The sequence below is a fragment of the Lathamus discolor genome, chromosome 23 (genome assembly GCF_037157495.1).
Source record: "Lathamus discolor isolate bLatDis1 chromosome 23, bLatDis1.hap1, whole genome shotgun sequence".
Taxonomy (NCBI): domain Eukaryota; kingdom Metazoa; phylum Chordata; class Aves; order Psittaciformes; family Psittacidae; genus Lathamus; species Lathamus discolor.
The window spans coordinates 2,620,957-2,642,975 of record NC_088906.1 but is presented as its reverse complement, the minus strand read 5'-3'; the positions used below and the strand labels follow the sequence as shown (position 1 = coordinate 2,642,975).

At 66.6% G+C, this 22,019-nt stretch overlaps 3 protein-coding genes across 10 annotated transcripts in view; 2 read left to right on the top strand and 1 right to left on the bottom strand.

The window, feature by feature from the left end:
* Window positions 1-242: 242 nt before the first annotated feature.
* Window positions 243-3,857, top strand: NAB2 (NGFI-A binding protein 2). Its single transcript, XM_065659491.1, is given in 10 exon segments — window positions 243-301; window positions 688-1,082; window positions 1,084-1,166; window positions 1,168-1,270; window positions 1,272-1,499; window positions 1,627-1,760; window positions 2,244-2,295; window positions 2,444-2,576; window positions 2,679-2,879; window positions 2,987-3,857. Coding segments are annotated over 9 exon segments (1,674 nt in total). The 5' UTR covers window positions 243-301; window positions 688-698; the 3' UTR covers window positions 3,343-3,857.
* A 138-nt stretch (window positions 3,858-3,995) lies between these two features.
* STAT6 (signal transducer and activator of transcription 6) lies at window positions 3,996-13,961 on the bottom strand. 8 transcript variants are annotated; one of them, XM_065659486.1, is made up of 22 exons: window positions 13,823-13,961; window positions 11,036-11,401; window positions 10,359-10,497; window positions 9,027-9,110; window positions 8,823-8,940; window positions 8,672-8,721; window positions 8,418-8,566; window positions 8,210-8,341; window positions 7,940-8,128; window positions 7,772-7,859; window positions 7,030-7,152; window positions 6,801-6,893; window positions 6,502-6,708; window positions 6,330-6,424; window positions 6,108-6,244; window positions 5,859-6,005; window positions 5,666-5,735; window positions 5,384-5,503; window positions 5,207-5,311; window positions 5,028-5,108; window positions 4,679-4,825; window positions 3,996-4,593 (listed from the first exon to the last, which is right to left on the bottom strand). In XM_065659486.1, exons 2-22 carry the CDS (start codon window positions 11,245-11,247, stop codon window positions 4,419-4,421), a joined length of 2,661 nt encoding a protein of 886 aa, XP_065515558.1. In that variant the 5' UTR covers window positions 11,248-11,401; window positions 13,823-13,961; the 3' UTR covers window positions 3,996-4,418. The 8 variants fall into 8 exon arrangements, with proteins under 8 accessions (XP_065515558.1, XP_065515560.1, XP_065515555.1 ...); XM_065659488.1 differs by having other exon boundaries at window positions 11,036-11,159; XM_065659483.1 differs by lacking the exon at window positions 13,823-13,961 and adding an exon at window positions 11,799-13,662 and having other exon boundaries at window positions 11,036-11,159.
* Window positions 13,962-15,948: 1,987 nt separating this feature from the next.
* The window catches only part of LRP1 (LDL receptor related protein 1), a 65,175-nt gene continuing 59,104 nt past the window's right edge, over window positions 15,949-22,019 (top strand). The window contains exon 1 of the mRNA XM_065659493.1: window positions 15,949-16,043. Within this exon, the coding sequence (XP_065515565.1) occupies window positions 15,971-16,043 (73 nt within the window). The 5' untranslated portion in view covers window positions 15,949-15,970. The remainder of the gene's footprint in view (window positions 16,044-22,019) is intronic.

The following is a 22,019-nucleotide window of genomic DNA, read 5'->3' as shown; positions in this document are numbered from 1 at the left end:
GGGGGCGGCAGCCGCGGGATCCGCCCCCGGGGCCTCCCACGCCGCGGCGCTGCCGGGGCCGCTGCTATTTCACGGTACCGCCCGTGTGGGCGGCGCGCAGAAGCGGCGCGGAGAGAAGGAGCGAGAGCGCCCGGCCCGGCCGCGGGACCCCCCCCCCCCCCCCCCATCCCCATCCCGAGCCCCGGCACCCCCCGGCCCCGCCGGTCCCGGAGCTCCGGCTGCTTCCCCCCCCCCCCCGTTACCACCACAGCGGCCGCGCACGGGGCGGGCGCAGCGGCCGGGAGGCGGCTCCAAGGCGGCGGTGAGCGACCGACGGGGGGGGGGGGGGGGGGAGCGGCGGGAGGGGCCGGGGGGACCGGGGCACCGGTAGCGAGGGGCACGGAGCAGAACGGGAGCCGGGGAAGGGCGGCCCCTGCGGGAGCGGGACTCGCGCTGCGCCGTCGGGGATGGGGAGGGATGGGGGAGCGTGCCCGGCCCCACGGGGGGCTCTGGGAGGTGCGGGGCTGCTGCTGAGGGGATGGGGGGGGCCCATTCGTGTGTTTGCTGTGTCTGAAGGAGCTGTGGACACTGGGTCCGACCCAGCCTGGGTGCCCCGTGGGGTTTGGGGACCCTGGGGCACCCCCCGTCACCTCCCTGGTGGCGAGGGGGCTTCTCCTGCGTGCCCGTCGTGACCCGTGGGTCCTGCAGGCGCGATCGCCATGGCCCTGCCCCGCACGCTGGGGGAGCTGCAGCTGTACCGGGTGCTGCAACGCGCCAACCTGCTGGGCTACTACGAGACCTTCATCCAGCAAGGGGGGGACGACGTGCAGCAGCTCTGCGAGGCGGGCGAGGAGGAGTTCCTGGAGATCATGGCGCTGGTGGGCATGGCCACCAAACCCCTGCACGTCCGCCGCCTCCAGAAGGCCCTGCGTGAGTGGGCCTCCAACCCGGGGCTCTTCAGCCAGCCCGTCTCGGCCGTGCCCGTCAGCAGCATCCCCCTCTTCAAGCTCTCGGAGGCGGGCGGGCGCAAGGCGCTCAGCAATGGGCACGCCAGCCCCGGCGAGGCTGCGGGCAAAGGGGGCAGCAGCACCGGGACACCCCCAGCCCGGAGCCCCCACAGAGCCGGGGGAGAAGCTGTCACCGTCGGCGGTGCCGCCGTGGCCGGGGAGGAGCACCCCTGAGTCGGAGGGCGGCGGGGGATGAGGAGCCGGGGGGTCCCCCCTTCTCCCCGGGTGGGAGCAGCGGTGAGCAGGCCATGGGTACCGAGGTGCTGGAGCCGGAGCTGGCGCGGGACGGTGGCAGAGAGCGTGGAGCGGCTGCTGCAGAACTACCCCCGCGGCGGCGAGGCCGAGCTGCGGGCGCTCATGAAGCTCAACAAGAAGCTGGCCAAGGCTGTGGGTCACATCTTCCAGCTGGAGGACGGCGACCGGCACAAGGAGGAGGAGATCCGGCGGCACAGCGCGATCTACGGCCGCGGCGAGGCCCGGCGCCGCGAGGGCAAGCAGCTCACCCTGCACGAGGTGCGTGGTGCCCAGGTCCCGCTGTTGGTTGGGGAGGGTGGGAGATGGGGTCCGCTGGGTCAGACGCTGCCTGTGCCATGGGGTGCTGGGGCTTCCCCCCCTCTCACGCATCCTCTGCGCCCCACAGCTCATCATCAACGAGGCGGCCGCGCAGTTCTGCCTGCGGGACAACTCGCTGCTGCTGCGGCGCGTCGAGCTCTTCTCCCTCTCGCGCCAGGTAGCACGGGAGAGCACCTACCTGTCCTCGCTCAAGGTGTCCAGGTGAGCCCGGACCTGGCTACCCCCCCTGTCACAAACCGGACGGGGGGGGGGGGGGGTCTTGGCTGTCACCCCCCTCCGCACCCCATAGCTCAGTGCTTCCCGATGGGGACGGGACCCAAGTTCCCCTTTCCCTCGTGTGGGTTGTTTTCTGCCCGACCTCGGACCCGCGGGAGGTGGAGTAATGGCTGGAATGCCGGGGGGGGGGGGTGTGGGGATGATGATGGTGGTGGGGGTGCCCCATCCCTCTCCCCTCCCTGCCCGCTGTGCGCTGTGGCCGCGCTGCCCTTTCCCTTCGCTCCCCCCCTTGTGCCACCCCCGGCTCCATCTGTGCCAAAGCCCCGATGCCGCGGCACCGCCCTGCCCGGCCCACGCTCCCCGCGGCGCCGGGCGCTGCCCGCAGGGCCCCTGCTCGGTCACCCCACGCCTGACGCAGCCCCTTCGTGTGTGTGTGTGTCCCCCCCCCTGCTCCCCTTCCCCGCGCAGGGCACATCCCGAGGACAGCGCAGGCACCGCGGCCAAGCGGCTCAAGCAGGAGGTGGGTCCGTACCCGCACCGATGCTGCCGCAGGGGGATGCGGGGGGCTGGTTGTGGGGCTGGTGCCGTGCACAGCGCGGAGCTCCCCTTGCTCTCGGTGGGATGGGGCCCGTCCCCGCTGCCCTGCGCTCACTGCGCGCTCCCGGCAGGCGGGGGAGCAGAGCCGCCCCGAGCTGCTGCCGCTGCCGCTGGGGCCGGAGCCGCCCGGGGCCGCGTTCCGAGCCGCGTTGGAGGAGGACGCCGCCAGCCTCTCCGGGGAGAGCCTCGACGGCCACTTGCAGGGTGAGCTGGGGACCCGTCCATAGGCAGCAGCCGGACACCCCCCCCCCCCCCCCCACCACCCTCCCCATCGGGTAACCCCCGATCTCCCCCTTCTCTCCGCAGTGGCGGGGGCCTGTCCCCGGCTGACGCCGCCGCCCGGTGCCGGCCCCGACGTGGCCCTGGGGCTCCCCCCGCACGGGCTCTGGAGCCGCCACATCCTGCAGCAGACGCTGATGGACGAGGGGCTGCGCTTGGCCCGCTTGGTCTCCCACGAACGTGTGGGGCGGCTCAGCCCCTGCCTGCCCGGGAAGCCCCCGGCACCCGGTGAGCACCCCCCCGGGGGGGGGGGGGGGGGCAGCAGCATTGTTCTCTATGGAAGCATCTTCCTGATGCCCCCCCCCCCCCATCCCCATCCCTGATTCTCCCCACAGAGTTCGAGGACGGGCTGGCAGAACGGGGTCCTCCGGCCCCCCCTGAGCCCCCCCCGCGGCACCATCAAGGTGGAGCAGGACAGCAGCCGGCAGTGAGGCCCCTGCAGCCCCCCCCCCCCCCCCCCCCCCCCCCCATTAACGAAGCAATAACGTGCTGGGGGACGGTACCGGCGGTGCTCCGGGTGCGGGGAGCCGGTGAGGGCCTGGCCACAGCCCCCCCCCCCCCTCGCCCCCCCCCCCCCCCCCCAGGGCCCCATCCTCTCCCGCACCGATGCTCTGGTTACCTCAGCCGCGGTGGGATGCGCCCCCCCCTCCCCGCCCCACAGCAGCAATACCCTGGTCCCACCAGGCTCTGAGCCCCCCCCCGGGGCTGGGGGGAGCCCTCGATGGACTCGAAGCTGCTGTACAGCCCCCCCTCGGCTCACCCCTTGTGCTGACCATCCCGTGTCCCCCCCCTCCAAGGCCCCTTTGGGTGGGCAACCCGTGCCCCCCCCCCCCCCCCCCGCCATCACCGCACAGGAGCCACGTGCAGCACCGTGTGCTCCCCACATCACCGCCACCCCCCCCCCTCCCCGCAGCACCCCCGCAGCACCCGCCCCCCCCCACCCCCCCCCCGCAGCACGCACCGCGTTGTGACCCCCCCTTCCCACTCCTCCCTCCCCGCACACCCGTTGGGACGCCCCCCCCCCGCAGCACCGCATCACCCACGTGCAGCGTTTCAGCTCTAAATCCCCCCCCCCCCCAACCCCGCACCCCCCCATTTACCTTCATGTGCACGGTCCCTGTGTTGTGGGGGTCACGCGTGTGCCCCCCCCTCCCAGCACCATGCGGGTGGCGTTTGATGGGCACGGGGGTGGTGCTGCCCCCCCCCAGCCCCTCGGGGTCTCTCCTGTCCCATGCCCATGGCCCCATAAGCGGTGCCCAGCCCCGGGGTCCCCATGTCCCCCTGTGTGTCCCCCCCCCCCGTAGGACTGTGGTGTCTTTCTCGAGCGTTCGCGGCGCCTCCTCCTTTGTAACGTGTACAGGAGATTATTTATTTTGTTATTTGGGAATAAAACTTTATTTTATGGCTTATGTCCCTGCCCCCCCCCCCCCCCCCCCACGCCACCCCCCCCTCACCCCACTGCAACCCCACTCCCATCTTGGGGGGGGACACACACACACCTCACAAACCCCAAAGCAAGCGCTATCGCTGGGCTCTAGTGAGGGGGTCCCGATGTGTGGCCTGTGGTATGGGGGGGCTGTGTCACACACTGGGGGCTGGGGGGGGTCCCTCCATCCAGGGCGGCAGCTCCAGGCTCCAAAGTGCAGCAGATTCACCCAAGTGTTACCCAAAATCCGCCCCCCCCCCCCCCCCAAGCCCATATCAACCCAGTGATGCTTTGCTGGGGGGGGGGGGGCACAGTCCAATGTCCCCTCCCCAGCATCCCCCTCACACGTGCCCCGGTCGGATGCTGTCTTCCCAGCGGGACTCCCCCAGGCCCCAGCAGGAGGCATTGGGGTACCCACTGTGCTGGGGGGGGGGCGGGAAGGGGGTCCCCTCCACTGACATCTCCTGCAGGAACTGGTCCAGGTCGGAGCAGGGCTGCTGGTCCATGCTGGGCAGCCTGGGCAAGGCAGGCATAGGGTGATGCAGGGCATCCCCCCCCCTCGGGCACCCCAATGGTGTCCCCCCCCTCACCATGTACTTACCACCTCTGGGTGCTCTGCAGCGGTGGGTCCACCATCAGCGTCAATGGGGCCAGCTCGAGCATCTCCTCATCCTGCGGTTCCGGCGAGGGCCCCCCCGACAGCATCTGTGAGGCCTCCCCAGTCATGTACTGGTTGGGCATGAAGGGCCTGGGGGGGGCAAAGAAAGGGGGGTGGTGGTGGTGATGTAAACCATGGGGTACCCCCTTGGTGCTCCCCCAGAGGGGAAGTGCTTGACTGGGTCAGCAGAAGGGTACTGGGAGCACTGCTCAGCTAGGAAAGGTCCCTTGGGCTGGGAGAAGGGGGGGGGTCAGGGCCGGGTCCCCCCCCATACCCATGTGCCAGGTCTTACAATGGGTTCCTGAAGGCAAGGTCCTCGCAGCGAGGCAGTGGAGGCTCCATGGCCAGGGATGGAGAAAGCATCGGGGATGTGCTGCGGGGAGGAGGAGCACATGGGGAAACACCCCCCTCCATGGGGGCTATGGGGGGGCCCAACCTGCCCCCAGTGCCTTCAACCAGCACCGCTCCTACCTGGGGAAGGAGGACCTGAGGTTGTTGGTGACCATCACGTTGACGCTGCTCTCACCCGTGGGGTAACCCGTGGGGATGGGTGGGGGGCAGAAGGGAGCGGGGGGGCTGCAATAGACACATGGAGGTGTTAGCACCCCCCTGCACCCCGGTGCGGCTGCCTCTGCCCCGGGCACTCACCACATGGGGCTGAGGACCGGCTGCAGGCCCTCGGGCTGCAGCATGGGCAGGTTGAACATCGGAAGCGGGGAGGCCTCGGCCTTGGGGAGGGTCCCTGCAGCGCTCTGGGGATGCTGGTCCCTGCAAGCGCATCGTTGCCATGGGCACAGGGCTGGTGTGGTCCAGCCTCCGGGCATGGGCGAGTCAGTGCTCAGAGATGTGCTCCAGTGCAGCCCATGATGGGATTTGGGATCCCTATGGGAGGCTCAAGATCCCTATGGGGGATCTCGCACAAACACCCACCTTTCGCTTTCCACTGTCATCTTGATGGCGGTGGAGACATAACCCCGGCCGTCCTTGCCTGTCTGCTCTTCTGCTCCGAGAGGAGAAGCATCCATCACCCACCACCCCAGCCATGCCAACCCTCTCTGCCCCTCTGCTCAAAGCCCTCTGAGCTCCCCATAGCATTGCCCATCTCTGCTCCCCTCCTGCTCACTGTTGTAGTGGCTCCCGAACGCCTGGTCCTTGGGGGTGTTGGGGTAGAGGTTGCGGAGCTGCCCCAGGTCCCGGATGCGGTCGCCAAGGGAGCGGATGGACAGGTCCTTGGCAGAGAAGGGTTGGATGTTCTCCACCTGGCTGGAGCCTGAAGGGAGACAGCACAAGGCTCCATCATGAGCCCGTAACACCCGATGTCCCCAGGCCATGGTGACAGCATTGAGAGCAGCCCCCGTGCCCCCCAACGCACCATCCTTGCCCCGGATAACGTAGGCAATGGTGACACCCCCGATCTCGGAGTCGCTGAAGCGCAGCAGGAAGGTCCCATCGGGCTCCGTGCTCAGGAGCTTGCAGACGTACTGCTTGCTGATGAAGCCGATGATGAGCCTGCAGGGATGCGCAGATGGGACCGGGGATCCCCAGGTCTGGCCCTGGAGCTGCTCCCGAATCCCGCTTGGCCCCGAGTACCCACCTATCGGACCAGTAACTCTTGAGGCACCTCTTGGTGAGGTCCAGGACTCCGTCAAACCACTGCCAGAAGGTGAATCCCCGACTGGGCAGGATCTCCTGGGGTAGAAGGGAGGGTGTGAGGATGCCCAGGGCCACGCTGGTCCCTGCTCGCCCAGACCAGCTCTCCCAGTAACCTTATTGAACTGGGCCCAGGACACGCTGCGGCTCTGGAAGTCCTCGAGGCTGGCACTGTAGTCATTAAAGATCTTCTGCGCCAGGAAGAAGTAGTGCTCCTTGAGGAGCCCTTTGGTGGTCTGCACCTCGGCCATGAACTTCAGGTTCAGCGTGTCGCACATCTTGTCCCAGGGCACCCGCTCGGCCACCACGAAGGGCACCCGGTCCTGGGGCAGGGCAGGAGGGCGTCAGGATGCTTCCATCCCGGAGCCGGACCCAACCCCAGCATCCCGGCATCTCCTCGTCCTGTGGCACTCACGATCTCGGAGAAGGCGTTATCCCACAGGACCGTGGCTTTGGCGTTGTTGTCCTGGTTCCCATGGACAATGACCACGATGGGCAGAGACAGGACCTGGGGGCAGAGACAACGGCCCCCCAATGAGTCCTGAGGCCACCCTGAGCGAGATGGGGCTGCCCAGGACGGACCAGGGTGTCCCATAGGGGACATGGCATTGTCCAGCCCTATCCCGTGGCCATGGTGCTGGTACCTGGAGGTGGATGGAGAGGTTGCTGGCGGTCAGGGCCACGGAGGTGCTGAACAGGACCGCGCACTTCTCCTCCGTCACCGACTCGGACCCCTTCCGCTCGCAGCGCTTGATCTTCTTCAGCAGCTGGGCAGGGGGAGAGCTGAGCATCACCGCTGGGCAAGCCTTGGAGACCCCCATCCCATCCCAAAGCTCCCACCCCACCTCATCCCATCCCATCCCATCTCATCCCATCCCATCCCACCTCATCCCAACCCAAAGCTCCCATCTCATCCCCTCCCATCCCAAAGCTCCCATCCCACCCCATCCAAAAGCTCTCAGCTCATCCCATCCCATCCCACCCCATCCCATTCCATCCCATCCCATCCCAAAGCTCCCATCCCACCCTATCCCATCCCAAAGCTCCCATCCCATCCCATCCCAAAGCTCCCATCCTGTCCCATCCCAAAGCTCCCATCCCACCCCACCCCATCTCATCCCATAGCTCCCATCCCACCCCATCCCATCTCATCTCATCCCATCCCATCCCATCCCAAAGCTCCCATCCCATCCCATCCCACCCCATCCCACCCCATCCTATCCCATCCCATCTCATCCCATCCCATCTCATCCCATCCTACCTCATCCCAAAGCTCCCATCCCACCCCACCCCATCCCACCCCATCCTATCCCATCCCATCTCATCCCATCCTACCTCATCCCAAAGCTCCCATCCCCACCCCATCCCTCGCTGACGGCCCCTCACCACGTTCTTGAAGTTGGCGCAGCAGGTCCCGCTGGTGGGGTTGGTCTCCAGGGCCACCACGTTGTGCATGATCTCCCCGGTGCTCTCGCTGGGGCGGAGGAAGAGCTCAGGGGCTATGGTTGCCACCTGCAGCCCCCTCACCCTGTGCTGAGCCCCCGGCCCCCTCACCTGAGGGTGCTGCTGTAGGCGCTGAGCGCCAGCTCCCGAGCCTGCTTCTCCGTCACCATTTCAGCCCGCACCATGTAGGGCTTGGCCGATGCCTTCAGCAGCCGCGGGCCCAGCAGGAACCGGACACTGGCTTGGAACTTGGTTTGGGTCTTCAGGACCTGCGGGGGCTGCTTCTCCACCAGGAAGGAGCTGGGGACACAGGTACCGATGGTGCTCAGCACAACACCCCCCGCTGCAGAGCCCCCCCCTTCACCCCAATGCCACCGTTACCTCTTGACCAGGCTGGATAAGACCTCATTGAGCCGCTCCTGGAGCCTGGGTACCAGCTCAGCCCCCAGCTCCGCGCTCACTCCCATCACTTGTTGATGCAGCTGGAAGTGAACCTCGACCAGGTTCTCGCATCTGAACCAAGGGGAACGGGGGATCCTCAGCCACGGTCCTGCTCCGGGTCCCCCCATCCCTGCCCTGTGCCACTCACCTCTTCTGCAGCGGGGCCAGGTTCTCCTCAAATTGAGCCCCATTCCCTGCCAGCTGCTGCTGCCTCTTCCAGATCTGGATCCTCTTCAGTACCTGCTGCTTGGCCGCCTCCAGCTCTTTCACAGCCTCCAGGATCAGGGTGGGCAGCTCCTGCGGGGCATCAACCCACGGCCCTGTGCCACCTCCTGCAGGGCACCAAACCCTCTCCTGCCCCAGAGATGCTGCTCTTCCGCCTGGTACCCAGACCCCACTCACGCTCTCTGAGGCTTTTGCTTCCGTCTTTAGCTGTGGGTCCTGCAAAGAGGCTGTGGAGAAGGATGGGGCAGCCCCGTTAGTGTGGGGAGATGGTGGCTGAGTACTGCGGGACACGCTGCTCCGTGGGCCCCATCCTGATGCATCCCCTCACCTGTGGGACCATCCCGCAGCGCCTGGATCCGGCGCACGCGATGCTGCAGCCGCTGCAGGCCCACGTTGAACTTGAGCTCCTCCTGCCGCCGGTGGAAGCTGAGCGGGAGGTGACGGTCCTGGGGCAGAGCAGAGCGTGGTGAGCAGCGCCCAGAGCCCACCCCACGCCCTGGGGTGCCGCGGGAGGGGAGCAGGGACCACGCACCCTCTTGAGCACAGCGGCTTTCTCCCCATCCAGGATCGCTCTCAGGATGGACACCAGGCGCAGCGGGTCCCGCCGGTACATGTTCTGCGGGGATGCAGAGCATCAGTGGGGCAGGATATGATCCCCGCAGCCCCAGCATCCTCCCACCCTATCCATGCGTTCTGGTGCTAAGTCAGGCTTTCATGACCCGAGCCATTGGAATGCTGGTAATTCCCACCCTGAGCTGTGCATCAAAACATGAATGAATCCATTTGAAACGAGAACCGGACTGGGCAAACAATCCAACCAAAGCAAACCCCCCATTGCTGCCAAGTACCCCAAGCCCGACACCCGGGGAAGATCCTCCCGGCTGGCCTGGCCCGCGTGGATCCATGCCTTCCATAGAACGCAAGCAGAGGAATTTCCCTCCTGGCTCCGCTCCCTGTGTCCCACATCATCTCCTCCGGCCTGCACGCACTTCCCGCATCAGCTACTTCCCAAACCAGGAATGTCGGATGCTTCCCGTGCAACCAACCCGGACCCTTTGCTCCAGCCCCATGTCTGGACAACAGCACCGGGGGACAGAAGGGCCAGGTTTGGTCTCCCACCAGCCAGCTCCAGGCCTTTGCCTCCCTTGGATGCAGCAGGGAGCTCGGGAGAGATACGGGTTTGCTGTTACGGGATGAGGAGGAGGGAACACGGGAGCGTGGCTCTCGTTTAAACACCCTCCGCTGAAACGCCCGCGTGTTTTCCTACAGCAGCTTCAAAAAGCTTTGGAAAGCCACCCCGTGCCCTGCAAGTTACCACTGCAGCTGACCCCTTCCCAAACGCTGGATATTAGAAGTGTCTGTTACCCAAAAACCAGAGCTTGCAGCCAGAATGGGCAGCACTCAGCCCTTACGCTAAGAGCTTCGCTGGCAGCAGAGAGCAGAGGGGTTAAATCTGCAATCAGAAGGTGGAAGAGAGACAGAAAGTGGCTCAACCAGACCTCGGTACAGAGGGAAAGCCCAGGAAAGAAACCCAGCGCATGCCCATGCCCATGCCCATGCCCATGCAGCAGGAGGAACCGTGGCACGGCGCAAGGCATGGCACAGAGCACAGGGTGTGGAGGAAGGAGGCATCGGCTGCTCAAGCAGAACATGGGGAACATCTGGTGAGGTGGGGGCTGGCAGCACCCCAAAGCCCCCAGCGGCTGAGTCCACGCAAGCTCATTGCTTCTGGATGGCGCTGGCCTTCCACGAGGGGGGCATCGACCCCTTCAAGCAGCGCTTGAACCAAAGCAGAAGCAGAACAGAACCAAATGGACCCCAGTGCGACCCGGCCCCAAGGAGCCCCGTGCCCAGCGCCACGCACCTCGATGCCATTGACTTGCTGGAGGATCTGGCACTGCTGCCCATCGCTGCTGGCAGCACTGCGGAGCTTCTCCAGCATGGCCGAGAGCATCCCGCTGGCCACGCTGGTGCAGAAGGCATCCGAGCCATTGATGAACTCCCTGGAGAGGGAAGAAGGGCTTGGTGGATGGGCAGGAATCCTCCACCATCCCCTGTGCAACCCTGAGCCACACACTTGCGCCATGGAGGAAGGGGACAGCAGCCTGCCTGCTGCCACCCAGTGCTGGCTGTGTTTGTGGGGGCAATTTGGTGCATGAACAAGGGCAAGAGGGTTCCCTGGAGAGGATGTGACCTCCCAAAACCGATCCCAAACGTGCGTCTGCCTCCACCATAGGATCCTGGACTGATTTGGGTTGGGAAGGACCCCAAGATCATCCGGTTCCAACCCCCTGCCATGGGCAGGGATTCCTCACACTAAACCAGGTCACTCAAGGCTCCGTCCGGCCTGGCCTTGAACACTGCCAGGGATGGAGCATTCACAGCATCCTTGGGCACCCTGTGCCAGCGCCTCAGCACCCTCACAGTAAAGAACTTCTTCCTTATATCTAACCTGAACTTCCCCTGTTTCAGTTTAAACCCATCACCCCTTGTCCTGTTGCTACAGTCCCCGGTGAAGAGACAGTGGCTCCGGGGCCTCACCAGGGCTGGGTCTCCAGCCAGTCAGCCAGGACACAGCGCAGGCTCCGGGGAAACTCCGTGAAGAGCCCACTGAATTCCTCCGGTGGCATATGGGAGACGATGCTCCAGAGAGACATCTTGGGAACTGCGGAGAAACAGGAGAGGGGCCATAGGGCAGCACCCAGAGCCCCCAGCCCAGCTCCTCCGAGAGCTGCTGCTTGTCCCTGCACCATCTGAACCTGCTGCTCCGTGGGGTCAGGGCTGCTGCAGAGGAGGAGGAGCAGGAAGAAGGAGCTGATCCAGGATCAGCCTCTTGGGCAATCCTGGTCAGGCGGGGAGCCAGCTTGTGCCTCGGTTTCCTGCATCTCTGGGGAATCCCTGTGCCTTCTGCCGTGGGCAATGTACAAGGACAATGGGGAGGGGACAGGAGAGATGGGAGAAGCACTGGGGGAGCAGGAAGAGCGTGAGACTGCTCTGCTGCTCCCCAGAACCACCCCGAACCGTTCCGCAGCCGCTCCCCGTAAACAGCGGGGTCATGGAAAGCACGAAGAGGCCTGGAATGAGGCGTTAGATGGGAAACTCCGCCGGGAATTCCAGCGCTGGGGGTGGGCGCTGTCGCGGCTCCTCCAGTCCCCGGCATTGCAGCTCCGAGAACCCTTCCCTGCCCGCTCCGTGCCTCTTCCAAACGGCTCCATCCCCTTCCTCCCCCTGCCCCGCTCATAGGGCCCAGCACGGGAGGAAAGCGGAGGAGGGGAGGGGGTCTCTGCGCCGGCTGCGGACGCACCTCGCTGCCGGTTCCCCGGGGGCAGAGACCGGATCCTGCGGCTCGGACACGTCCGGGATGGCTCCGGGATGGCTCCGGGACCCCGAGGGTTGGCTTCCCGTGCCCCGACCGCAAAGAGGAGCCGCGTCACGTCACGGTGGCGGAGGTGGAGCTGCCGGGGCGGCTCTGAGGAGCGGTGCGAGGGGAAGGAAGCCGGCATCACTGGGGCAACGTCGACCCCGGAGCGCACAACAACCGCGCCGCGGCTGCGACAAGGGACACCCCGGGGCTGCCCTCGTTCTGCCCGTGCCATCGGGGAGATGGCAGCTGCCGGGATGCGGGGAAGCGAGAGGGGAAAAGCAGCCTCTGGTGCACCTCGGGATGCAATCCCCATCCTCCCCTCTTATCTGAATACAGATTCAAACCTGTATTTCTGCTTGGGAGAAAGCAGCTGGGTGGGAAGTGGTAACCTGGGACCTAAAGCTGGGCATGCCTGAATATGCTCGGAGGGTGCAGGAGGTGCTGGGCTCCTCCTCCCCGGATCCCAGCTCCCTTCCAACCCAGGGGACAACGGCTCGAAGGAGCTCCAAGGGTGGGGACAGGCCCGTCCCCTCCTGGCATCCATCACAGCAGCTCCTTCGGCTCAGCCGTGCCCTGTTTTCTTCCTCCCCTCCTTTCCATGTTTTCCTCCTCTGCTCTTTCTGCAGAAGAGCGTTTCCCTGCCAAGGCCCAGCACCCTGCGCCGCCACAGGATCAGGCCACGCAGCGTTCGCTGCATCAGCACCTCCACAGCGCTTTGGAGAAGGAAACAGGGGAGTGACAGGGGACAGAGCTCCAGACCCTTGCCCCAGGACAACCACGCACCTACCCCAACCACTGCAGATGCGTCCCCATCTCCCACAGGGCTCATACCCCCAAGGTGGCACTCGGGAGCAGAGGCTCCCTTGGCAGCAAGTGGCCAGGCCTGATGCGGCAGCAGGGAGGTGAGATGCGGCCGGGGAAGCCACATTCGGGCCCCCAATGGGGACACGTGCTCGGCCAGGGAGCTGCCTCCCGGGGAAACCCCGCGGCAGGATACGGCCCCGGGGTGTGCCCCGAGCCCGCTCCCCCTGCCCGAACCACCCCGGCGCAGCCGCTTTCGCTTCCTCCTCTACCCAAGGGGCCACTTTGCCTCCTCGGCAGCGCTGGTGGAGGAGCCCGGGTGCAGGAGGGGGGATCAGGGACCCCTGTGCTCCGAGCAGGGGCTTTCTGCTCACTCACAGGGAAACCAAGTCCCCATCCTTGAGGCCAGAGCTGCCGTGGCCCTCACTGCTGTTACTCATCCAGCACAGGCACCTCCTGGCAGCAGAATGCAGCCCCTACCCTTGGGGACCGGGAGGGACCCCACTCCTGGCCAGCTCCCCCTTGCCCTTGGCCGTGTCCCAGCCCAGTGCCGGGAGCTGGCGGGCTGTGGGTACGCACATCCCTCTGCACCCTCCTCATCCTCCCGGGCACGGAGCAGAGCTTTCCCCGGGGCTTTTTCCGGGTCAGACGCTCCGAGGCTTTGCGGTCCTTGACACCTGGGCTCTGCTCCACCTTTGCCTCCATAGGGATGCAGCCTGAGAGACCCCACTGCTGCTCACCAGGCCTCGGCTTCCCCATGGTGCTGGGGGGGGGGGGGGGCACCACTCCGTGGCCACAGCACCACGGTCCTGGTCGCTGGGACCCCAGGGATGGCGCTGCAGGGAGGGAGGACCCTGCGGGCCCCGCAGGGGCTGCCTCAACCGGACGCTCCCTGCCACTGGAAGCTCTTCCTACGGCCACCTACGCGGCCAACGGGAGCCTCGACGCCGGCCCAAGCCCAGCTCAACCCAGCCCTGGCTCCCGCAGACCCGGAGCCCCTTCCCCACCGCACCCCAAAACGCCGCAGTGACACCGGGCAGTGCCTCCGCTCCCCCGCAGCGGCCGGAGCCGTGACGGCCCCCCCCGAACGGGCGCTCCACGGAGGCCTCGGCCCCACCGCCGGTCCCGGCCCCGCTCCCCCGTCCCTCCCGCGGCGCCGTTACCTGGGGGGGAGCCGCCGGTCGTGGGGGGCGGCCGGGCCGGGCCGCGCACCCCTCACTCCATGGCGGCTGCGGGCGCGGCCGGGCCGGGTCCCGCGGCTGCCCCGCTCCGGCGGAAAGCGCCGAGCACCAGGAAGGGGGAGGAGACGCGGAGGCGGCGGCGGGTGCGTGCGGGGGGGGGGGGCACCGGCAATGGAACGGCCCCGACACCGGCACCCGCGGCCACCGCAGGGACCTGCCCGAGCCCCGCGCCCGCCCGGTGACACCGCCCGCCCCCCGCCCCGAATCTGCCCCGTTTCTGGTACCCACGCACCCCGCTCCCGCACCCCGCAGCCGGTCCCGTGCCCCGTCCTGTGCCGGCCCGAGGACGGGAGCGGGGTCCCTGCACGGGGATGCCCACGCTGGGATCGGACGGGTCCGTTGCCCACCCCGGGTGGTCCCGGGGCTGCTCCGACAGCCCTCAGCGGAGCGGAGGGGGCCGCATCGGGAAGGGCCACGGCGGGGCCGCCAGGGAGCGCTGCCGCTCCGCCGGTGCCACCGGGGCGGGGGCTGCCGGGGCAGAGCCGCCGCCGGACCCCCGCGGTCCGGAGCCCTGGGTTCTCTCCCCTGCGTTGTCCCCAACGCTCTTCACGCCGCGGCGCTGCTGACCCCTCGGTGCTCGTGGCCGCTCCAGGCGTGAGACGTGGCTCCGTATTCACTGCCCCCCCTCGGCACCGGGTGCTGTCCCCCACAGCCGCGGGTGTTCGGGGGGGCGGTGGGGTCGGTTCCCCCCCCCCCCCGATCCCGGTTTGGGGCAGCATCCTGCGAGGAAGGGGGGGGTCTGGCCTGGGGCCACTCGAGGCTGGAATCCGGTCGTCTCCACACGGCGGGGCTTGCGCAACCTCCGGGGGCCCCCGTGAGGGGACGGGACCGAGCAGCCCTTCGGCTCCCCCCCCCCGCCGCCGCCCCCGGGACATCCCCCCCCCCAACCCCCGCCCTTCTGCAGGGGCGGCTTCCCAGAACATCTGGATCTTCCTCCCGAACATCTGGCGCAGCAGCTTCTGCCAGCGCCGCTGCCTCACCGGGGTGGGACGGCCGAGTGACGTCATTGTTTTAACAAGTGACATCACTCGGGGGGGGGTTGCAGACTGCAAACCGCCCCCCCCCCCCCCCCCAGCACTCGGCCTCAGCCCCGTGCAGGCAGCGGCATGGCGGGATGCTGTGACAGATGAATGATGTCACGGCTCCGGCTCTGACGTCAGGGCTCCGGCTCTGACATCATACCCGTGGTGATGAGGGGGTGTCGGGGGTGGCAAAACGGAGCCGGCCCACGGGGACCCACCGAGGGGAAGGGATGGGGGGGGATCGGGGGGGGGGGGGGGCTCGCAGGGACGTGCTTGGGAGGGCCACCCCGTGCAGAGGGTACCCGGGGCTGCCCGGTGGGCGCGGGGGAACCGGGGCCGAGGCTCCCCCGTCCCGGGCACCGTTTGTTCTCCGTCCTGTGCTTGATCCGCAGCGGCGCCTCCGCCCCGAACCCGGGGCGGGCATCGCCGGGCCCGGGCACCACGCGTGGACGCAGCAGCGGCAGCGCCTGCCCGCTCCGCACCGGGCTCACACCGAGCCCGCACCGGGCCGTGCTCCTGCCCGCACCGGGGGGGGGGGGGAGAGCAGTCCCGGTACCCCGCACGCATGCGCACCGCGCGGTCGCAGCGTAGGACCCCCCTCACTCTTCCCCCCCCTCCTCTTTCCCCGTCTCCCCCCCCCCCCCCCCGCGTTCCCCAACGGGAGCGCGCACGGCGGCGGCGGCGCGCGCCCGGTGACGTCAGGCGGGCGCGGCGGCGCGCGCTCTCCATCCATCCTTCCATCCATCCATCCATCCCCTCTCGCCCCCCCCCCTCCCCTTTCCCTTTCCCTCCCCTCGCCCCCCTCCTCCTCCTCCTCCTCCTCCTCTCCTCCGCCGCCGCCGCCGCCCAGCCCGGAGGGTCCGGAGGGTCCCGAGGTTCCGCCCGCCCCGTCCCATCCCGGCCCGCCCCGTCCCGTCCCTCCCCCGCCCGCCCGCCCCCGCCCCGCGCCCCCTCCCTCCGCGGATGTCGGTGCGCGGGCCCGGGACGCGCCGCCCCGCGGGCAGCACGGCGTGAGGAGCCGCCGCCGAGCCGCCGCCGAGCCGCCGGCATGGGGCCGCTGCTGCCCCTCGCCGGGTGCCTGCTGGCCCTGCTGGCCGCGCCCGCCGCCCGCGCCCTCGAAGGTGAGTGCAGGGCCCGGGCCCCGCGGTGGGGAGCGGGGCTGGTGGTGGTTGGAGGCGGGGGGGGGGGACGGACGGGGGGGACCGGGAGAGCCGCAGCTGCGCGGCCCCGCGGCCGCTGTCGGGGGCGCGGAGCTCGGGTCGGGGGGCGCCGCCGTGACAAAGCAGAGCGGGCGCAGCACGGCCCCGCTGAGCCAAGGGGGAGAGCGACGGAGGGCACCGGGCGAAGGGGTGGGGCACCGGGCCGGGCCGCCCTTCCCCGCGCCCCCCCAGGCCCCCTCCGGCCGCTCTCAACCGTTCCGAGGGGTTCCACACCCCCCCCCCCCCCCCTCGACGCCCCCTTTTCCTCGGGAATGCGAAGTTTGCCCCCCTCCAGCCAAGCAGCAAAGTTGGGACCCGGCATCCCCTTAACGCGGGGGTCCCCCAGCTCCCCGGGGCTGCTTGGCCTCGCCCCACGCTCCTTGCATAACTGGGGCCGCTTCTCCTGCCGCAGCCCCGGCTGCGGGGCTCGGCCGTGGCCAGCGCGGTGGCACTGGGGTCAATGTTTACCCAGCGTTGGGGCTGTCCCCCCCCCCCGTCCGTCGGCCCGGGCCGGCCCCCCGCCAGCCGCTTTCTTTCCAGGCTGCGCACGTCCTCGCGTTCCCGGCGCTTATTGATCTATTCAGTAAATACTTTGAGGAGCTCGTCAGCTCCGCGGCCGAGGGCTCTGAGCGGATGAGGGGCCGCTCTTGGCAGCGGGAGCGCGTTTGGGAGCTGGCAGCCGAACGCGCCGGGAGCCGGCCATGGAGAAGTTCCTGCGATGCCGGGGCCGGAGCCTGCTTTTCCCTTTCAAAGCGGAGAAATGGGGGTTCTGAGTTGGCACTTTCCGCTTACGGCTTCCCTCCGGATGGCCCTGGCAGGGGATGGGAGCAGTTGGTTGCTGTGAGGGTTATTTTTTGGGGGGGGAATGGGTTTTCTGTGCCCTTTCTTCGCCCACCTCGGAGTGAAGCTGCTGGGTTTTGGTGTGGTGGCAGCGCTTGACCTGTCCCCAGGTCGGGGGGATGGAGGAAGAGGAGGAGGAGGCTTGGGAGAGCGCCAGGTCCCTGCCCCACATTACTGTCTGGGGCTGCGGGAGGCTGGAGCCTGCGGTTTCCATCCCTCCTCGCCCCACTGGAGGTCTGGGTGCTTCACTGGTGTCCCTTGCAGGGAGCAGAGGTTGATTGACCCGCTGGGGATGGGCACGGTGAACCGCTGACCTGCTGCTTCCCTGCTCGCACCCCGCTCCCCAGGATCCCCATGTCCATAGGCCTCATCCTCACTGGATGGTGGCTGGGAGCTGCCGGCAGCTTCCCAAGTCCACGGGGGCGGGAGGAACGGGCATCGCTCATTGCATAAGCTGCGTTGCCTTTGGAAACAGGCTGCGGAAGGATGATGTGCGGGAAGGAAGTTCCTCTGGCCCCTTCTCCACCCCAGCAGCTGGAGTGGGGTGAAACCCAATGCAGAGCCACCCCTCCCTCCCAGCGCCAGGCTGCCCTCCCTTCGGGGGTGACATTGGGGGTGAGGTTCTGCTCCATGGGGCAGCCCAGCAGGATGCGGGCTCCTTGGAGAGCTGGGGATGGAGCTGCAGGAGGCTGCACAGGGGCTCTTGAAGCTGGCAGGGGTACAGAGGGTGGCAGCTTGGCTCCAGTGGTCCTGGCTGGGCTCTGATCTGCTTCAGGCCAGGGGCAAGCTGGGAGCTGTGATGGAGCCGGTGCTGCCTTGATGCTGTGGGCAGTGGGGTGCAGAGTCCCCATCCTTGCCTAGAGACAAGCACTGCCCCTGTTTGCAGCTCTGGACCTGTTCAGTTGATCCTGGCTTTGGCTGCAGGAGGCAAAGTCCAGCTTGGGGGATAGGGGGGAATCCATTCCAGTAGGACAAAGGGCACCGGTGCATGGCTCCTGTCTACCAGGAAAGCTACGGTGCTGCTTTCCAGTGGCACGGAGCTGCCCCACGCAGCCATGGGGCCACGGGTGAGGGCGGGCAGGGCTTGCCCCTCTCCTGGCTTGGCAGTACCTGTGGTTAAGGGCTGCGGTGCTTCGGTGCAGCGCTTCCAATGCAATGGTGAGGACAGGAGGGTACCCGCTGGCCCTGTGTGGAGCATCCTGGGGCTCGCAGGAGCCTGCCCCTGCATGGGAGATGCTGCCCCTGTCCCGTGTGCTCCCTGTCCCATGGCGCGTGCTGATGGATGGGGCAGTGCTGGAGCATCCCTGGCAGCGGTGCCTGTTTTGGGGTGAAACCGAGGCGTTGCTTTCTGCCTTCCTGCTGCTTCCAAAGCCTGGGTGGGTGGTGTGGAGGTGGGAGCAGCTGTGGCGCACGTCGCCCTTGTCTTTTGGTGTCTCCTCATGTCCTCTCCATGTGGTTCCGTGTGCTCCTCAGGAGCGGGGGCTGCTCCAGCCCTCCAGCTCGTGACGCTGCTTCTCTGGTGTTGAGGACCCACGGGGCTGATGTGGAGCAAAACCCACCCTGGTCCTCCCTAATCCTGGCTCCCGGGAGCCTCTTCCAAAGGATCTGCCTCTGGTTCCTCCTCACCATGAGCCCGTGTGAGATGCCCGGTGCCGGTTGCCTGCCTGCTCCACCGGCTCCGTTCTGCTGCACGAGGCATCCCCGTCTCCTTGCAGGAGGGGAAGAGCAGGGACAAGTGAAGGGAAAAGCTGCGTAACCCAACTGCGAGGTGGGGACCCCAGGAACAGCCTCGTGTCAGCTTCGAGGTGGGAGGGCAAACCCCATCCTCTCGCTGTCAAGGGCAGGTTGAGCTCAGCCCCTCTCCTTCCCCATCTGGGATGCTGTGGGGGGACCCGGCTGCAGCAGCATCCTGGTTATCTCCTGGTGTTTGCCGTGGGCATTATCCTGCACTGGGGAGGGTGGCTGAGGATGGGGCAGGGTGAGGAGCCCTTTGCCCTCACCAGGAGCATCGCTGCCGTTCCTAGAGGGATGCGGGGGTCTGCGCCGGCTTTCTGCTGTGTGCTCCTGCTGTTCCCTGCTCCAGACGCCTTCCCACAGGGATGGATGCCCACAGTGAGCGAGTTTCGCTGCCCTGTACGGGAGGCAGGGGCAGCTGAGCCCAAAACCGTTGTGGTTTTGGCTCTGCCTTTGGGATGCTGTGCTCCCTATGGGGGGCCATTCAGTGGGGACCTGGGTGCTGCTCAGCCCCTCCAAGCAGCGCAGGGAGCACGTGCCTCTGCAAGGGCCCTTTGCCCTGGGAGGGAGCGCATGGAGGGGGGGTTCTGAGGCCGCAGGACAGCGTGGGGGTGTGTGGTCAGTGCTGAGCCACAGGCTGGGCCGGGCTGTGCCGCGCTCCTGCTGACTCAGCACCATCAGCGCGCGGGTGGGATTGGGGCAGGAGGTTCCTCTTCCAGGCCCTGCCACGGTTTCAGTTCCCACATCCACATCGAGCACCTTCTTTGTGCCAGCCCCACGCATCGACCCCTTGCTCTGTGCCCCTGCGACGTCCCCAGCTGACCCACGGCCACCTCTCCCAATCCGTGCGTCGGCTCCATCCTCAGGGCTTGTTGAGGGGATGCGTTTCCCTCCCCGTTGCGAGCCAGACTCGAGCTATTTACAGACCAGGTTTTGCTGTTGACTTCCCCGTCCTTTTCCATTCACCGTCCCTTGGCCAGCAGCGACGGGCAGCGAATGTTCTCAGCGTTGTCTCATTTGGCTCCAACTTCTTGTTTTCTTCACTCTCTGCTTCTTATTTTAAGGAGGAAAAGTACTGGGTGGGCCGCGAGGACTGGTTTGCTGGTTGTTATTCTGTTGTGTGAGGTTGCTTTCCCCAACGCACTCCAGCCATTTCTAAGGCTAAATATAGACTCCCCATGTCCTTTCTTAGCCAGGGGAACGGAGCAGGCTGGAGCTGCAATCATGCAGATGCTCTGCAGGATCCCAGACGGTCCCAGCACTGCGTGAAGCAAAGGGCTTGTGGGGCTGGCAACTGGGATGTTGGATAATGACCTCGCTGGCAGCAACTCCGGTGGGACCACGCTCACGGTGCCACCGAGGGGAGGGATGGAAAGAGCAGCCTGGGCTCATCTGCAGTGTCCAAAGCGTGCGGCCTGAGGCATCAGTGGGAGTTGCAGATTCTTTTTTGGGGGGGGGGTCTGGTTGGGTTGGAAGTTGCTTCTTGAATGGAACGGGCTAATGAGCCTCTTGCAAGACGCTGGCTCTCCAAAGGACACCGTGGCGCTGACACTCGCATCCTGGTGAGCTGGTGATGGGAAGGTGACCACGAGCGTGGTTTGCTTGGTAAATAATGGGGGCGAGGGGATTCATGGCTGCTTTAGGCTTGGCGCTGCCCGCGGGGCTCCGGTGTCCATCCCTTGGCCACCGTAGCCGAGGAGGAGGATTTCAGCCTGGCGAAGGCTTTGCGAGCTGCGCCGCTGCTGCTCCCCTGCCGTGGCCTTGCTGGGGGTGCCTGGGTTTTGTGTTTGCTGCCGGGCAAATGGTTGTTGGAATCTGCTTTGGAACACATCAGTCTCCTCCATTTACTTCATACGGTGCAGCTCTTTGTTCTGCAGCCGGCTGCGCGCGGGGACCGGGCCCTGGATTCGCGCAGCGGCTCTTTGTAGCTGATGAAGAGCCGAGCGTCTCCCTGCACCGGTGCCCTGTGATGCTGCGTTGGGTTCTATGGGGGCTGAGTCCCTGCTGGGGTCCCCTTGCTCTGCCTCTTGGTGCTGCAGCGGCACAAAGCGCCGGCATCCTGTGGATGTGCCGTTCTGTTGGTGCTGTGCTTGGAATTTGAATGGCGTGGCCTAAAGGGATCATAGAATCATAGCATGAACCGGGTTGGAAAAGACCTTTGAGATCATCATTAATGCAGATGCTTGAGCCGTGACCGTCCCCTGCCTCTCTCTGCTTTACGGGCACCACGCTGGCTTGCTAATAGTGGGGGTCCAGCGTGTGCCTTGTGTTCCCCATCCCCAGCTGCCAACACTGATGCTCTTCATCCATCCCTGTCCAGTTTGTGGCTGAGAAAGCAGCTCCAGCTGATGATGCACAGCACAGGGGGGCTGCAGCCTCCCCAGGCGCGGTGCTTGCGATGGTCCCATCCTCCCTGGGGTGCTGGACCCCATCCCTCTGCACAGCCCAGCGTGGGGAGAGGAGCTGGGAGAAGGCTGGGAAGGGTTTGGTCCCGTGCACGTCCCGGTGCCTTTTTATTGTTTGGAAAAGGAAGCACTTGGGTTTAATACTTCCCGCTCCGGCAGCCGGGGCGGATGCTGTGGGGCACCGGGGCAATCGCTGCGGGGTCAGTTGGGCTTTGCCTTTGCCATTTGGTGCTTCCCTCCTCACTTCTAAGGACAGGACCGTTCTCCCCCTGTCCCAAAAGTCAGCTGAAACATCCACGCCGTGGCACCCATCCCCTGTCCGCTGCCTGCTCCTGGCAGGGCCATTGGCCCCGAGCCGCATCAGCATCCCTGGGTCGGTGCCTCGCTTCCTGCCGCAGCCCCCGGCCCTTCCAGATGGGTTCCCTCAGCGTCTCCTCTTGTGGCCTGGAGCGTGTTTTCCCTGCGGAAGAGTGGATTTGGAGCCCAGCGTTGTGCTTACTCACCAGCTTGGTCTTCTCCTCCGCAGCTGCTCCAATGCCATCGTCCCTCAAACCCCACCAGGCCCATGTATATCTATATATCTATGTAATTATATATCTATATGTATCTCTATATAAAATCTTAAAGCTTCTGCAACTTGCAGAAGGTCAAACCAGCCAAACCAGGATCCTTGACCCCCAGGAGCCACCTTAGAGCATCCAGGCTGCTGCAGGCGGGCGCTTCATCACTGATGGAGATGCCAAGGGGTAGGGTAGCGTCTGGGATGCAGCATCTGAACGGACACATCCATACGGATTCCTCTGTAAACATCTGCACCAGTTAGATGGGACATTTTGCCATGCCATGGCAGGGACGGTCAGGTTTGCTTCTGGGGACCAGGATGGGAGCCGGTGATGGCCAGAAGCCCTGTATGGGCCAC